We start from the raw sequence: 18539 nt of genomic DNA on the forward strand, positions 1-18539 counted from the left end.
TAATGCATGCACTGGAATTGCAAATTAATGAGTAAATAGACACATTTAGAAGGCAGTGCTTAGTTACTCAGAAGAAGGCCTAAATCTTTGTATGACACATAGAAGATGGGAGATGGGTATAACCACCATTTATTATTTTTGTTAGTTACATGTCAGATGTAAAGGAAAGGTACATTGTAAATAAATCCTCATTGGGCCACAGTCCTCCTCAAACTTACAGAAATTAAACAACATCTCTTTCTCACAGAAATCATTGGCATATTTAGGGTTAGCTTCTTTTACATCAGTTAATACTCAGCAGAAGGGATGTGGGGAAGGGAGAGAGCTAAAAAGGGGAAGTGAGTTTGTCAAATCTCTTCTGTCAAAACCTATGAAATGCTCCTTTTCTCAGCAGTTCTCACTACTGCTTCCTCTCACAGAGAGAAACCCATTTTGCAAGTGTTACTCTTTTTAGAGTAGGAGGGATGCTCACAAGAATCCCAGACTTCTGAGGTAATTCTGAACCAACAAACCACCAGCGTTTCACCACTGCCAGCAAAGCCTGAGCTCACCAATAGTTTATCTAGCTCTAATGCTACATACAGCTTTTTGCCACCATGTTTATATCTTTCAGGGATGAGCGATGTAATTAACCTAAGTAACTGTAACATCCTCTGTAAACTTTGGAGTATAGCATGTAGGCCATTTAATTTACCTGCTGGAAGCATCACTTTGCTGATACAAACTGCACTATAGCAGAAGACTCTTTCAAAGGTTTTACCAGTCAGTTATACCAGCACTGCAACATAACCTGTCTTGTTCACAGAAACACTGCAAGCTTCTGGCCAATTTTCTGTCCTGCAAAACTGTAGACCAGTCTTACTACCACTGAGATGCCTTCCTCTCCTTTTCCCCTTTGCTCTCAAATTCTCAGTTGTGTCACTTTATCTGTACTTTATGCAGATCTACTCCACTGTCATGTTTCCTGTCTAGACTTTCATAAGCTTAATAAAAGATAACATATCTCCTTTGGAGCCCGGTTCAGCTTGCAACAGGAAGGGCCAGTGGATAAAATGGTGCAGATTCTTATCTGTGCCGCTACAGCTGCTGTCTGTCTGCATTAGTGCTGGGGCTCACTCTCTCCTCATTAACTAACCAAACCCCCAGCTAAAAAAAAAAAAAAAAAAAAAAAAAAAAAATCAGACTTTACCTTCCAGGCTAGTTCCTGCATTTGCCTTCTCCTCCCTTCATTCCTGCTCTATTTGTGTGCTGTGTGTGGGATATGTTTGCTGGAGATGCTTGTGAATGCAATAGCTACCTATATATATATATATCTATATATATATATCTTCTTTTCACTCTTTCTCCTCATCACTAAAGACAGTAGACTTAACTTCTTGGAAACATCTCACTATGCCCTGTGCTGCTTACATAAGGTCGAGGACATTCATGGTCTTTCAAATGTAACTTAACGGTTTACGTCATTCTTTTAGCTTAAACTTCTGCTCTAATTTGCATCGCACTCCCTCCATGCACTATTATCTAAAAGTCACAGGAATGAGGAAAAATTAAGAATCATGCAATTCATACAAAGCATTTCTATTAGCTATACATTTTTTTTCCTCAATAGAGATTTTTATTTTAATCCCGTTAAATTTTTGTAGGAATGTAACTCAGCTCTTATCTTACAAAGTCATCAATGCATGCTGTAATTGCCATGCGTGTTAACTGCACAATTTAAACAACACTACAGCTATTTTATGAATCAGATTTATATGAAGCATCATATAAATGTCCCCCTGTCCCCCCCACTTGCTGTGAGTAAACTGACTGCAACCTGTAAAAACAATTGGACAAAGAGACCACTGCTCTTGGTTTCTGAATACCAACCCAGGGGGGTGGGGGGAACCCACCGACACATAGCATAGCCCTTTGTCGCAGGAGCACATATACCTATGGCATTCCTATAGTAGTTCCTGAAGGACTGTGCTGATGGAAGATCACAGCCTCGCTAAATGATCTATTTCAGTACCTACTGGTAGAAGTTTTTTTCTTAATAGCTAATTGAAACATAAGCTCATGACATCTCTACCTGCCCATTACCACAGTATGAACAAATTATTTCCATCCTCTCTGCAACAGCCTTTTATCCACTCCCCACCAATGTTTCTTTAAATTAAGCAACCCTGGAGGGGGTGGGCTGTCACAGGTTGATGTGATTTTTTTAACAGGTTTCATAGGTGATGTTAAAGCTCCCTTTGAGAGGTCTGACCATTTAGTCACTTCGGCAGGTGCTCATGGCCAGAGGACTGGATCAAGAAAAGCAACGTAGCTACATGGCACCTTTTGACTAGTAAAGCATTTAGTAGTGTCACTACCAGCTTGGTTAAAGCATTAAAACAATGCAGACTTTAGATCCTGTTCCCCTTGGACTCGCCCAATGGGAGGAAAGCAGCTGAATCCCAAGTGTACTTAAAAGGTTCTTCCATTAACCGATCAGCATGTTGTTGCGCTAGGAAGTCCTGTGGTGCCTTTAAAAAAAAGCCTCGTAAATATACTGAAATACTGTAAATTAAAATTTCTTCACCTGGATCTGCCAGGACCCTTAAGTCAATGAAGGCGTGATCCCCTGAAACACTGCTGTTGCCATTATTGCCAATTTATTTTCCAAGTAGATACACACCAGCTTTTGTCTAAAATAAAACCAAGCTATACTTACTGCAACTGTGGAAGTCAGCTTCCAACTTCCTCAAGCAGTGGCTCCCTTTTCGGGTTGCAACACATCAAGAGTGATTTTTCAAAACATCATGACAAATTCCACAGCCACCAAGCTACTCCTGAGCTTCAACTGAAGTTTAATGCTTTGTCATTTTATCTACAAAAAAGTCCACCTTTCCACCAGGGTTACAGAAGTGATTGCCTATGTTTGGATGCACTGAGATTCTCCCGTGTGCCTGATTGCTCATCCATGTGGCTGACTTCCTCTGTGGTCTGTAATGCCTTGATTTCTTTCTGGATCTTATTTTTAATTACAGAGGTCCTTGTTACAGCTTCATTATTGCAATTGGGCATTCTTTTTCTCAGTTTCCTGGAAAGACTTCGGCCCTACAGCACAGTCTGCTACTTACCTATCCTGCTGGTCCAGACTAGATTTCCCAATCTGATTCAGACACATTGTACCTGCTGTACAGAGATTTGCTCTAATCTTTGTACAAGCTTTAATTCCTTTGCAACATATTTATCTCCTATCCTAGATATTCACTGAAATCCTCTGGCTTGAGCAGAATTTCTGCTGCCTGGCATACAGTCCCTTTCTTTTAGCAGGAAAATCAGCTAAGTTTCTTCCCTCTGAAAACAGCCCGACAATCCTGACAGATTACTGTATCTTAACTGAAGAGTTAAACACATGTTATAGGAATTTTCTATTAGGAAAAATTGCTGACAGTCAACTGTTTCTGCAATGCAGTCATCATAAATACAGAGCATACAAACTCCTGTCTTCTGAAAATACTTGTTTTGCTCACTGTTGTAGCCTGCTCTGACTCAGAATTCTTCATGTTGGCATTCCCCAGTAATGCTTGCTTAGAGCATGCCTGATGCTTCCTTCTTGCCTCTCCTCTCTGCTGCTTTGGCTTTCCCAACTCCTTCATTGAGGTAAGAAATATTCAGAAACACAAAGCGCACCTCCACTGCACCTACATTTATCTTATGTGCTTTTGGATTGCTGATGTGCCCTGCTTGGAGAGGAAGGCACTGGGTTTTTTTTCATCCATCTGGTTCCAGGATACAGTTTAACACTTTCTTACACTTATTGTAAACATGTGCCTGGCTGCTCCAGGTTAAAAAAAAGAGGGGAAAAAAAAGTCTTTTGACTTGAAGATGCAAATGATAACAATGACCACCCAAAATAATGCTTTCATGTTTTTTTTTCTTTCAAAGAGGTGGGGAAATGGTGCTTGTATTAAACCAACACATTATTCCGCTTCTCTCTGATCTGCTGAACAAAATTCTCCCTCCATTTTCTCCCCCTGCATGCAGAATGCTCTGGAGCAAAAGGACTGGTTTAGTAACATTGGTGCTACAGCTAGAAACGGAAGTTTCTGAACAAAGGACAACAAAACCCTCTGGGGATGCCTCTGGGACAGCCAGCAAGTGAAGCCTATATAGCCACGTTTGAGTTGCTTTTACATGCGTAGCAGTGAGGATGTCTAAGTATGGACTTCAGTGCAGGATGCCCACACTGGATGCATACTTGTGTTGCTCAGCGACACAGTACTATCCTGGCTCCTCTCATGAAGGGTGAGATAGCTGGACCGCTGTGCCTCTCTATTTTTAAAGCCATATGTCTCTCTGGTTCCTTACACTGCTGAGGGTTACTAAGAAATGACACTGCTGGAATTATAAAAGAACAGTATATTCAGATAGAGAGAATATAATGTTTTTTTTTACATTTCCATCTACTGGTTAAGGCCTGTAATGCCTCTCTTGCAGGGAATTGCAACAGGATCATTCTACTTCCTACTTCCTTTTCTTGTTTAAAGAGAATTCCTGTCATCATTTAATGAAATACAACCCAAACTCAGAGAATCTTAATGGTCTTGTTCACACTCTGAAAAACTTAGCTTGCAAGTATCTAAATAACCATATTTAATTTAGTTCAAAAAGGGGAACTCCAGACACAGATTATATTTAAACATACCTTGTCAGTGTAGCTCTTCCTCTCTCCTTAGCCCCTGGATGCACATATTGTCTGTGAAGGTTCTGCACTCTGCCTCCTGCTTGATTTACGGGGAAAAATTCTTCCTCTTCAAAAATTATTGCAGTCATAGAAATGGAAGTTCTCTTCATAGAAAACTTCTGGCTTGCTATTCTGTGTCTAGCGGAAGCAAAAGTGATTGACACACTGCTGGATTCATGCAGTGAGATGAGAATCAGATGAGAATTCCCAGAGCAGGGATGGACAAGATCTGAAACTACTTCAAAACTAAAGAAAGGATGAGAAAAACCCCCAAATCCAGCTCAAAACTTTGTTATTCCAACACCACAGGGGACAGGCACTGATGGCAGAAAAACAGGAGTTGTCTTCAGCCACTACAGATGACTAATACCAATCCCAGATCTCTAGAGTTGTGAAGATAAAAGAATGGAAGGAAGTGGGGTTTGCAGAGTGCCAGAGCTTTGGATGTTTATAAAGCAGACCTAATCCTGCCCTTGCAAAGCCTATAGCAGTCATCTTGTTGGCACCCATTTGGTAGTAGGGTTTAGGGGCAAGCTGGATGTGCTCAAAATTAGCATGATGTGAACGCCTAAGAAAAGCAAGACCCCTTTTAACAAAGCTTTTGTTGTTGATGCACAGGTCAGGTGCTCTCTCTGTTGCTGTACAAACCATTCTTGCCCATCTTAGAGCTACCAGTGCCAGGTAAAGGAATCCTTTTGACAACTGTTTTTTCCCCCAAAGTCTAAAACATCTTTGAAGGTTATTCCTCCTTCCCATGCCTACCAGCATAAGAACTGACGTTTGAAAATGACACAAAATGCCAGCTGTATCGTTCCAGCTGAGCTCTGCTCATGTGAGACCAGGCTATGAGGGAGAACGCAGCTATAATTACGCGTGTGTTTCTTTGGTCCTAGGATGAGCTGCCGAAAGCACAGAGGCAGTACTGGCAGCCAGAAGTCCCTGAGAGGTTGTGACGAGCAAGCTGTGAGACCCCATATGGTGCAAGAACCCACTGCACTATCTAGAGATTCGCCTGTGCGGGTGGTATTGCGATAGAGAGTTGCCCCAGCTTTCTGGCTGCCTCGCACAGCCAGAACAGGGGAGACAGCTGAACTGGAATCCGGGATCTATCCCCAAACTCTGTTCATTGTTGCCAAGCATTTAACATAATGGGTAAAATTAATCATACTTATCTGACATAAGTGGAGTAAAACAAAGAACTAATACTACTAAGTGAAAATAGAGATTAAAAAAAAAATCTATTATTCAGTGATACGTTCTCTGCTTAGCACCAATCAGAGGTAGTGCATATATGCAGCATTATTAAGAAAATGTAAACAAGACAATTTGAACATTGCTTCGCACAGTTAGGTCCCCTTCCTGAAAAAAAACAGTGTCTAACTGTGCACTTAACTGGCATGTTCACTTACTGAGAATACACATTTTTGGCCAATATTTCTTGATGGTTGGGGTTTTTTTAATTGCCTTTTGATATCAGGAGCTGATTTCAAATCAGATTTACACTTGGCCTCAGTCTAATCCAAGATTCCTGTAATCAACAAAATTAACTGCTTTTATTGACATTCACAGTTCTGCAGAGAACTAAGGATTGCAACATTGTTCGATTCCTCTTCCATGATGTATTTCTGAAAAAGTTTTGATTTTGCCTTTGAAATGAACTTCCTAATGAATGTGGTGTACATAGAATGCTGTTCAGTAGCCATTTCAATACAGAATATAAAAGATGATTAAAAAATTGAGGTTCAGACCCTTATTTAAGTTAAACCTGAAGTTAGTTCCTGGTAGAAAAATGAGCAGAAAGCAGAAACCTTCCACAACTGACAACTGAAAAGGAACACCTCAAAATATTCATCTTTAATTGACACATTGTTCATTCTCACAGGGTTTTCTTTAAAAGAATTATCCTGGGAATGCCACCAATAGCATTAAGCAATACTTATTTGTGTTGCATCTGGTTTAGCCCTTTATTTATTTATATTTTACCTGAAAACGTTTCTTCTTAAAGACCTTGTAACAATGATTTCTGCATTATCATTTTTTCTCCTCTTTCCTGGATATTAGCCAGGAAAAGGAATTCTCAGTCTGTAACAGACAGATCAGTTCACACGTTTTAATTTGTACACATAGAAAAATGCAGTTTCTGGATCATTGAGGCATATGGATTATGAACAAGACACTCCAAAAACTACCTATCCAGATGGGGATATACTTACAAAAATCTTTTATGTCAAAGTCAGGATTTCACAACATAACATGCTAATGCAAAATCCAGTAGCACCTGAAAGATTAAGGTAGCTGCTGCTATCACTTGCACATACTTGGAAAAGAGTTTAGAAAAAAATAAAAAGTACATTCTCCAGAGAACAGCAAGTGTATTTCAAAATAAAATTTTTGTTTTTTTCTTTTCCTTAGGTATTTTTGTTAGGTTTTTTTTGTAATTCTTTTGCCTTCTTTTTCTACAAGACTCCATACTTGCCATATAACAAGTTATGCACAATGTGATTGCTCTCCTCTCCTGAGCAAATTCATGTAGGCATTTTCAGGCTATAGTACTCGAAACTTTTCTGGTATATATATGTTCATCTAAAGATAAATAAAATGCATAATACCTGTCTCTGGGAAAAGTCATGTTTCAAATAGGCAAATTATTATCTTAAAACAAAAGTGGAGGGGCTACAGTAGGTATAGCCACCTAAATATGAACTTTAGATTAAATTTTCTAAACACTCACCTACTGTAAATGAACATCTAAAGTACTCTCAATAACAGGATGTTATTTATATGTGCACGTATGTCCACCTTATCCCATATATATGTTTGATGACTATTTGGGAATTCAAAGGTGCAGCCCTCAGTAATCATATTATTTAAAAAAGTGTAATGAAGCATATCTACTGTATGAGAAAAGAAATTCTCAAGTATCAATTTCCAATTTTAAATTTAATTTCAATAGGAAAATATTAAAAATGTGCACATCTAAATTTTTCCATGTTCTATATATACATATGTGTGTGTACGTATACATAGAAATACTCATGTACCACACATATACACAAAATTTAAGTGGAAATATTTTTGTCCACTCTTCTCCCACATGTAAATGACATCATATCTTTAAAAATGTCAATAATAATATCATTAAAAATAATATTACATTTATTCCAGCATCAACTTTCTATTGTTTTTATTCTTTCTTCCTCCTAATTATGTCCACTGAGCACTAGTTGGCCAGATTCTCCGTACACTTTCACAAATGTGATAACAACTGAACGTTATTGACATCACTAGGGATACATCTGGTTTACAGCAGTGCAAGTGACAGAAGAATCAGGCCCAAATATCCTCAGGTAAATTAAAACCTGGTGGCATCTTCTCACCTGGATCTGATAAAGCTATACACATCACCATCTAAAATCCACCAAATGAAAAACCAGTAGCTCACCGTGAAGTTTTCAACCAGTAGCACGCTGAACCAAGCTCCCCCCACCCCTTCAATAAATAAAATAGGTGAGAAAATACCCTAAAAATATGGAGAAAACTTAAACATTGTGTACATTTCATACAGTATAATACATGATGGTTTAGCATTTGACCTAAACCATTTTCCTGACTAGTCAGGAGACACCTGATAAATCACTGATAAAGAAAAAAAAATGTATTTTAGAAATAAAGCACGTATTTCTAATATAAACAAGAACCTGTGTGTATTATATGGTATATACATACAGTACACACATGAAAACAAATCTATCTTTTCTAGTTCTGAATAGCAGTCTCTAAAGGGAGAAAATTGTATTATACAAATTTAATAAGCAGCTAGATTTCATGTTTAACATTCAAATTAATTTGGGGAGCAAATAAAGGTCAGTGCATCTTTCGACTCTGAAGTCTGACACTCATTCATACATTTTTAAAAAGCCCTCTTCAACATTACAAGCAATTTATGGCAAGAATGTACTTTGATGCGAGACACATGACACTTGGCTTACCTTTCAAAGAGTTCTTTTTTTTTAAATAAATCTAGTATATAAAGAAATGCGTGTTTGCCAAAAGTCTGTTAAAATTACATCAAAACAACTTTAAAACCTGCTCACTGAGGATAATTGAATTCAATTTCCTGTTTTTAAACATTTAGTTAACAGTTCAAAATATTGCCTGGTGTAGTTTCAATAAAGATGTGATATGAAGACCCATAAAAGAGTAAACGTGTCTCCATTTCAATTTGCTGTGACAACAAAACTTCTAGAAACAGCTTTCTCGGCTGGACAAATTCAGTATACAAGTAATCCCTTGCAAAAGCTCTATGCCCTTAATGATGTCTATTATAAACAGTGCTCCCCATAAGCCATTATCTGCAAAACCTGAAATTCATGTGACATAATGAAAAAGTCTCCTGCAAAACAGGTTAACAGTTAATTGAACATGTATATTTGATATTTAATAATGCCAGAAAATAAATCACTGGCAGTTTCTTTTTATCTGTGCAAGTCAGATTTTACATTAAAAATTCTTTTTCTTTTTTCTTGGGGAACTCACCTGCCATCATTGGTTGGCTTCAAAATATATAGTAAAGTGGAAGATAGTATCTCACTGTAATTACATGGAATTCATATGAAAAAGTAAACCTTACACTGGACAATATTGTAGAACACCAGAGTAAACTTCATAAAGAAATACGGTATCTTCCAGTATATATATACATACATGTATATATAATATATAATATATATACATGTATGTGTGTGTATATATATATGTATATATATATAAACCAAAAAAACAACCAACCAACCAACAAAAAAAACCCAAAGGAAGAACTTTATACAAGCAGGTATAGTAACTCTGTTTCAATTAAAGATGCAACTCTCTCACTCCTGGCAAGAATAAATTGGTAATGGCACTGCTTCTCAACAGTGCAAAGTATCCTGAGAAATTATTAAGATTATAACAAAATACAGGGCTGTCATCACTAAGTTTTTGCACAAAACACAGCAATTAAATATCTTAAATAAATAAAACAGCAGATAACCTCTACTCTGTGTAAAACAAAAAGGGGATGTGACCTGGGACACTGCTAATTCTTCCATCACTAGTAATTAGAAAAGGATTGCATTCAATTACTGTTAATATCTTTCAAGTTATCTATGGCCAATAATGTACACGGAGGTAATTTGTAATTCAAGTTTTTTTGTTGTTGTTTTTTTCTTCAACTAGCTACAAGTTGAGTTCTAAATTTTACACTCAAATATGACTCAAATTTAAAACAAGCCCTCTTAGAGGAGCATTTTCTAATTTTGTGCAACTTTGATGCAGAGCCCAACACAGTCCTATGAAGAGAGACAGTGCATCTTTAAGCTGATTGGCACTGAAATCCCATTTTCTTTAGCTGCATTCTATTAGCTTGGCCAAGTTATCTCGTAATTCTGTTAGTTCAAATATTTTTCCATCAAGAATTTCTAAAAGTGTCTTCAAGTTATTGCGAAAAGCTTCTTGCTCATTCTGACTTTTCTCCAGACGTTGCTCTAGATCAGACAGCTGTCCTTCCAGGTCTTTGTTTCGAATTTCTACTTCCTTCAGAGAAAATACATAATATGTTAATGTGTTGTCTATAAACAGAAAGCAGTCTAACCTTCTGCTGGCATTCATGTGCTATTTTTGTCAATTCTGTTTTTTAGAAGCATTTGTGACCCTTCAAAGTTTCCACTAAACCAAAATCAGAATCCAAATTTTTGTTAGGATTGAATATGCACTATCAGAAGCAACTCCTTTCTTCTATCTTTTCATTAATTCATCTAAAGAACAGAAACTTTTGGATATGGATAAAACTGTTTAGTCAGTGACTTGCTCAAGGGTATAGTCCATATTAAACGGTCTCATAATTCACAAAGATTACTGCTTTGTGTGTCAACGAATACTACCTTAATACTGTCCCACACTATATGCCTTTTCACACTGAAAATTAAGACTGAAATATAAACTAGCTATACTGATCACAAGGTGAAATCAACTGTAACAAATTTAAAACAGCAAATGCTAGCTGAGTATCTTGTCTTGCTGGGACAAGTCTTTCAAATTTTGTTTCAACAGCTTCTGTTGCAATACACAGAGAGCACAGAAAGCATGTGAATTATTAGTGAGCTTCCATACATACAAGCTGTTTTAATATAACAGGTGCAAAGATGAAGCAGCAGCACTTGGAAGGTAGCTCATCGGATTCGACACTGAGCAAGTTCTGCTCACTTCCGTGGGGAAGAGAAGCCCACGGTTGCTGCAGGTAACAGCACAGCACCACTTTGCCTCATGCCAGCTAGAATGAGGGGGAGAGCTCTGTGCTGGGGCTGCTAGCAGCTCTGGGTTGTGTATGAAAGAGAAGCGAGGTTACAGTTGCTCTGATTTATGCAGGTTGGGTCTCCTCTCTTACCTCAAATTACCAGCATATCTGGTCTGGAACAGCATATTGTTATTTGAGTTTGTCTCACTTACTGTACATTTCTTAATTTCATAATGAATTTAATAATTTCAGTTATGAAAAGCGCTTTCAAAGACAGCACAAGGACTGTGCACTTAGTACACCATATACCCTGCACAGTCATTTTCTGCAAAAGTGAATAATAGATTAGTATTTATGTACATTAACATTTTTTAATCACCACTTACCTTTATAGCAGCCCTTTGTGTCACAAATGACTATTATAAAATTGTATTTGGAGCTCTTAATGGAGCTGCTATGAGTTTTTACAACTTGTTTCATCCAGTCGCTAGAGAGGGCTATTTGGCATTCTGCTGCAATCGTTTCCTCCCGTTATGACTAACTCTCCTTTCTGCCCTCCCACTCTTTTACTGTTTTTATTATTTTATTCTTCTCCCTTCCTCAAAGCGAATGCACGTATTAGTATTTACACTGGAGTGATCTCAGCTGCATCACATGAGACACCCTGACCCATACAGAATATGTATTTGGGCAGTCAAGAGTGACAGATATAAAAAGGCAACTTTGTGCCAAAGTCAGTTGCCTAAAACATATTTCCACTTGTAAGGGGTGAGATGGCAGTGTTGATCAGCTGTTGTACCTCTGGGCAGATGAGCTATAAGGTGATATGACCAATGCTCTGTGTTGGCTCCCGGTGTCCATCACGGGGGTGAGCTCTGGGACCCGTGCAGGTGGAAAAGGCAGAGAACATCAGGGAATCATAAAAGAGAGCTTAGAACCACAACCCTTGTGAACTGTGATAAGGCTGGGAGCCAGATCTGATTTTCTCCTGCCTATGAATACTAGTATAGCCAAGGGTTACCTCCAAACTAAACTGGAATACTTCACTTGCTTCTTGTTTGTAAATAGGCTAGTTAAAAATCACTGTGTTTTGATCACTCATCTTGAATAGCACAGCTGAAAGCAGGAATTGCCTCTTGCTTCCAGGGTCAACAAAAGAATTATTTCAATTAGTTTAACATGGACTAATATAGTTGTGGATGCATTATGGGAAACTAACTGAAAAAGAAACAATATAAATAAAAATACATTTACTTACATAATGAATAACTACCTCACAATTGCTATAAATGAGCAATTATAACTGACGCCATATCTTCTGTAGGTTCTCCTCCACTGGGCCTACTCCTGCACTCCAAATCGAATTAGACAAACACTAAAATGACTGCACAAAATCGAGATCCACTGTGGCATAATGACTGTAGTAGAGGACAAAAAAAAGAAATCTAGGGTTCCGTTAGCTCTGCAGTAACGAGTCATTCCTTTCTTTGGTCGCACATAACCGATTGCTGGTTTTTCACTTTGCCTCATGCTTCCTGCTTCTCCTGTCAGTATTCATCTTCCACTCACCAACCTTATATGCTCTAGGAGTTCTCCTTGCCACTGTTCTTAACCAAGAGATAATTAATTTCTCTAAGTAGGGAAGCCAGTGATAAAAGGGATCATTTTGCAACAAATCCATGGATATGAATGTTTTATTTGATGACACACATACCATCTGGGTCTGAAGAACAGCACATTGGCCTGTATCTAGCACTGAACATCATCTTTCAGGCCCTCCTCAAATGCTTTTAAACTTAGGAATTGTTCTGCTGTGAGATGTTAGGGTGACAGCACCCAAGCAAAAAAACCCAACCAAACAAACAAAAAACACCCTTTATTGTAAATGTAGTAACTTCCTTACCCATATCCACCATAAGGCTTCTAACTCTCCATTACTGTTCCTTGCCCTGCATCCTTCAAACTAGACAAGTTCCTTTCTTTTGTTTAAATTTCCAGCTTGTGTATGCCTGCAGTAGTTTATATTCCATTCTTGACATCTCTTTTCTAATCAATATCCATTTAGTTTCCCAAATATTTTCTCAGATATACTTTCTCCCATACTTCCTCCTGTTTTAGTTTCCTTAATTTGTGCTTAACATATTTAATGACTTATGGGAAGTAGGACTAACTGAAATATGCCAGAAGCTTTTGCTCCTAACTTCTGGCAAATGCTATTCCCCAACTTCTACATTAGATCCTTATACACATGTATCCTAGATTAGTACTTCTGATCTTTGCAATGGCATTGCATTACAAGTTCATATCCAGTTCATGTGCAGTTTACTATTACAAGTCTGTCTGCTTCAAAATTTTTACTTTTTGATGGGAAGCAATAGAGAGCTGTTCATGCAATGTATTCTGTTCCTCTACTTGTGTCATTTCACTTTGTTTGCAATTAATCTCAGCCAATAATCAACTGATTCGTCTAACAAATTCAGGGCCTTTAGAAGGTTTATTTTATGCTGTTTTTTTTCCTCTTACAGCAGGCCTAGTTTCTTGTATATACATTTCTTGTATATTTTCTTCATTTAGAAAAGACATAAATTAGCAACAAGTTAAGTTTGTTGTTTGTACTGTAATAATTTCTTGTAGAATTCAGTGCAAGGATGAGAATAAAATATTCAAACTATACACAACAGCTATGTTTTGGGATCTGCCATAGTCATAAAGACGTCCTGATTTACTGAGAGTCATACTGATTATGACTCACTGATATGCCTTCTCTATGTTGCTAATGAAATTATTAGGTAACGAGGCCCTCAATACTTACCCTTCACTGTGATAACATACTGCTCCTCACTGGAATTCACCAATGATGGATTTCTAATTCATTCTCTTATGAGAGTGTGTCAGAAATGCAGTACACCTTGATATAATAATTTCTTTATACAGTGGTTTCTTTATAGGCTGAATTCCAAAATATTTTAGAGTTACATAATCTATTTGCAAACACAAGGGGGAAAAAGTAAAGCAGAAGAAAAAAGAGCAGGATGAACAGATACGGACCCCGGAGACAATCACGTTGAAAACAAATGATGAGTCAATTAAGTGAACAGATGTGGGATGGTTAGTCTAGAGCTACAGAAGAAAACACTATTGCACTGACGTCACAGGTGTAGGGTGAAATGGCTCAGGGAGGGCCAGCGTTATCAAAGCAGAAAGAGCGTAGCAGTAAGCAAAGATGCAAGACCTTCTACGCTGGCTGCCTCAGGTCAATAAGAAACTTTAAGATGAAGACAGACAACTTTTAACTTGGATCCTACGACAGCTTTAAACTTTTTTGTATAGAACCATTTTGAGAAATTAAGTGATTACTTACAAAGTAACATATGGACAGGTATACACACCATATTCATTTAGTTACTAAAGACAGACCAAAAAAGGCCACTGAACTCTATAAAGTATAATTTTTAACAAAGGATTGGCATTTTCTAATTCTAAAACATCTTTAGTCTTTTACTAGTCTCTCATAATTCTGCTTGCTAAGGATAGATGATTCCCAGCTCATTATTACTTTTCTTGTGATCTTATACTGCATTTGTTGTATACGCTACTGTTAGATCAATTTCCAACTTTCTTTATAATTCCCTTTTGGAATGTCTCAAGTAAGTTCTTTTGCATCTGAAAACCTCCATGCTTAGTCTAAAGCCAGCAACAATTTTTAGGAATGCTGGAACAGGCTAGCTCAGATATATTCAAAACGGTCTTTAAAGAAACACCATAACATATTTTTAACAAGTAATTTGACTTAAGAACATGGGAGAATGATTAACTCATTCTGTTCTTATGTGGTTCATTCTGCAGGCTAAAATGAGATTCAAGGAAGTTTGAATTCATATAATCAATTTCAAAGGAAATCTGCATAATAATTTTTAAGAGTTGTGGATTGTCTGATGAAGTTTGGTTTTAGCATGATTTAGGTCAAGCAGTGGAAACAGTGCGGGTCATCTTTAAGCACTTTAGATTTCAAGCTACTTAATGCCTGAGTTTCCAGCTGTGGTAAAACTCCGAGGTCTGAATGCAGAGTTTAAACCCATCTAAACTTTGGGGCAGCCTCATTCAGAAGGCTGGTGTTTCACAAGGGAGGCATGTCTGTGTTGGCTAGTTAGCCCAGCGACAAAAGAACAGGGGGGTTCACCTGTAGCAAGGGAGGGCCTTAGCCACCCATGCATGACTCTAGGAATTACTGAATGAGGCAGTCTTGCCCTATGGATCCCACAGATTTCAGTAGCAGTTACTGTCTGTTCACCGAGTGAAAACATTTCTATTACAAGGTTACTAAACAGGCAGACTAACAGCCTTTATACTGGGGCTTACTGTAAACTGATTCACAGAAGTGGAAGGCTGCATATGCTGTTTGTAGTAGGCTAAGGTATCTAGCTTTACACAGTGAAAAAACAACCCAGAACAACAATAAAAACAAAACGATTCTAAATACTTCCAAGAAAATGTCAATTTCTGCTTTTAAAGTCTGTACTACACAAGAACACTTTAACCTTTACCTTATCAGCCTACGTTTAAAAGCTAAATACAGACTCATTGCAACATGATGATACAATGCCTGATAGTTTAGTAGCACACCAGACCTGTGCGAAGACACTACTGTGAAAATGAGATCCGAACTGCCCAGCACACGTATTAATGAAGGACATCTGCTAATAAGAGAATAATTTGTGGAATTGTAAGTGAGATTTGAAACTCTCCCCTCAAGAAAAAAAATACCATGTTACAGCACGTGGAAATTTTGGTACAAATATCAGAGGAGCATCCTGGCCTGAAGCTTTGCAATACAATTGAACTTATTTATTTATCTGGCAACATCAGTACACAGAGTGTAAGCTGCTCATGTGAACTGCTCACTTGTTAATCATTTTTCCTTTCTATCTAAAATAATATAACACACTGTGGCTCACCTGTAACTTCTGGGTCAAAGAATCCCTCTGTGCCTGGAGCTCTCTGGCATTGTCAATTTCTTGTTTCAATCTTTCTATTTCCTGGGGGAGAAGAAACAATCTCTTTAGCAACACCTTACCTGACCGAGGCTCAGCACAGGTAAGCTGGCTGCTGATGCTTCTCCTGAGCAAACCATTCCAGTGACACCAAAACTGCCAACTGGCTACTGCCTATCATGGCACAGGGAGTTGAAGCTCTGCTCCCCATATTCTTGCATCTCAATCCCAAAAGAACAATTCCAGTGTGAATAAACAATATAGGTAAGTAATTCATTTGCTATAAAAGTCCAAGACTCTCACTCCCACACAAAAGATCTGAAACTCTTTTTTGTAGAAAATTAAGGGTGCTCACAATTACAGAAACAACTTTTACTTTAAATTCTATTTTAGTCCCTTCTAGTTTCTAGTTTAGTCTTTAGTCCCTTCAGCATCTTTTTCAAACCAAAAATCCAATTTTCATCTGTGAGCTGCTTCTTCTGTTACTAACAATGGGGCTGAGCATAAAAGAATTGTCTGCTTTGACCACTGATTTCTATTAAAAAAAGTCTGTAAGAAACGGTAGCTTTAATAAGGTATAAAAATAACAAAAATACATAAAATAATGAATAATGAAAGAGAACTTTGCTTTGCTTACCCTCAAGAGAAAGGAACAAAAACCGCTAATGAAACTAAAAAGTCTCAAACTTAAAGCTAATAAATACTTTCCCAAAGAGGGGTACATCTAACTCCTAGAACTCCTTTCTGAAAGAGACCTTTGCATCCAACAGCTCAGCATAATTCAAAAGAGCACCAATATGGGCACCAAAATTGGCAACCTTAACACCCGGATACTAATCTCTTAAGTATGAGGGAGTTTGGAGAAGGCTTTTCATTTTGGGGGGAAATTCTTTACAACTACTGTGTCTTCTGAATCCTCCTTTGAAACAGCAGCTTAACAACAGCCACTGTTGGAGTCAAGAAACAGATGCAGACACGCTGCTCATCTGAACAGATACATCAATGCCTACTGTGAATCACAGAAATCTCAAGGAACCTCAAGAGAAACAGGGCAAACACTCCCTCAAATTCAGTCCTTTCACCTCCCTTTTCCAACACTAAAAAGGGGCAATTCTGTATCATTTTAGGATACAAACCCGCTTTCCCTTAGGACGCATGCCAAAGCAGGTGTTACTCTAATTCCTCATATTTCCTGCTGCTGGTCCAGCCCAAGGCAGATGGCACAATAAACATCATCAAATACAGGGTGGGAGGTTGGCATACATTTAAGGAAAGGACTGATCGTAGGGATCATAGAAGTCAGCTATATTAGTCAGAAATAGTCTGAAAAACAGACTGGCCTCAAAAAGAGATTAATCCATTTCTTGCTATGAACTCTATTCTCCAGAAAAGGGAAAGCTGCACTTACAACTACTTCACTTCTCAGTGAATTTGGAATGCATCACTATGATGAGAGCTCCAAAACAGTCATGTGTGGCCCAATGCAGACTTACTTTTGCAAAGAAAGATGCCTGGTAAAAGCAGACAGGAAAAAAATCATATATTTTGTTGTTCAGACACCCATCTCTATATTGGACTGATGTAATTATATACAAGGAAAAATATTAACCATTTCAAAAAAGCTGAAAAATGAATTTTTACTTCATAATACCTATAGGAAATAGCACAGTACTTATCAATTCTCACAAGGTTACTACTGAAAGCCTTTAGCAATGATACACCAGAAAAGGTAAGAATAAATGTTAGCAAATACCTCTTCCTTTTTCTTCAGTGTAGATTCTAATTCCTGTATTGTCTGGTTTAATTCTGTTTTGTGTGTGTGGACTGCATTGGCTTGACTGCTCACACACTCTAGCTCAGTCACCTGTTGAAATAAGGAGAAGGAAGACATACAGAATTCATATAAAGAATTTCAAGGCACTATTCCTTCTTTGCATGAATAGCTGTATTTGAAATAAACCATTAATTCTGAGTGACATACATGTATTAAATTGGTGAGGGTGTTTCTATGAAGTTAGCATAAAATTCTTTACCAAACTGTTTTGCACAAAATGGTTGCTATGACTTCTAATGTTTACTGTCATATCCTGGAGACAATATATTTAATATGTTGCAGTTTAAAAGAACATTAATTAAAAGTTATACTTACTAATTATTGAAAATTTTATGGAAGAAGCTGAATTACCATTTCAGAACCAGTAATGTATAAATGATTAAACACAGATCTGTCAGTCTAACTTACCTCTCCATCTGACACTTTTTAATGTTGCACCATCTTAATCAACTAAGCCACAATGCTCACCCACTTCCTAGAAAGCTAATTAACATTTCACAGCTTCAGTTTCTGACTCTGCATCAACACTGTAATAGCGGATACTTAGCTACCAGTGTACAGCTGCCAACGTTTTACCTCCTCTAGTTTCAGATCTCTTCTCTCAGCCACAAAGCCAACAGCTAATGGCACAATTTGGATTTGTACAGTTCCTCTTTATTAGCAGGCAGCATACTATCTCCATCTGCCCTTGGATAAGATAAGATACATGCCAGTGGTGTGCTTTTT

The 18539-nt window shown here is 37.7% G+C and overlaps 1 protein-coding gene across 4 annotated transcripts in view; it reads right to left on the minus strand.

The window, feature by feature from the left end:
• Window positions 1-6542: 6542 nt before the first annotated feature.
• LOC112987053 (homer protein homolog 1) overlaps window positions 6543-18539 on the minus strand; it is a 94236-nt gene continuing 82239 nt past the window's right edge. For all 4 annotated transcript variants that reach the window (XM_064500727.1, XM_064500728.1, XM_064500726.1 and 1 more), the window contains 3 exons: window positions 17733-17843; window positions 15944-16024; window positions 6543-10288 (listed from right to left, as the gene is read on the minus strand). In XM_064500727.1, coding sequence (XP_064356797.1) covers window positions 10100-10288; window positions 15944-16024; window positions 17733-17843 — 381 coding nt within the window. In that variant the 3' untranslated portion in view covers window positions 6543-10099. The remainder of the gene's footprint in view (window positions 10289-15943; window positions 16025-17732; window positions 17844-18539) is intronic.

This window comes from Dromaius novaehollandiae, chromosome W, assembly GCF_036370855.1.
Source record: "Dromaius novaehollandiae isolate bDroNov1 chromosome W, bDroNov1.hap1, whole genome shotgun sequence".
Taxonomy (NCBI): Eukaryota; Metazoa; Chordata; class Aves; order Casuariiformes; family Dromaiidae; genus Dromaius; species Dromaius novaehollandiae.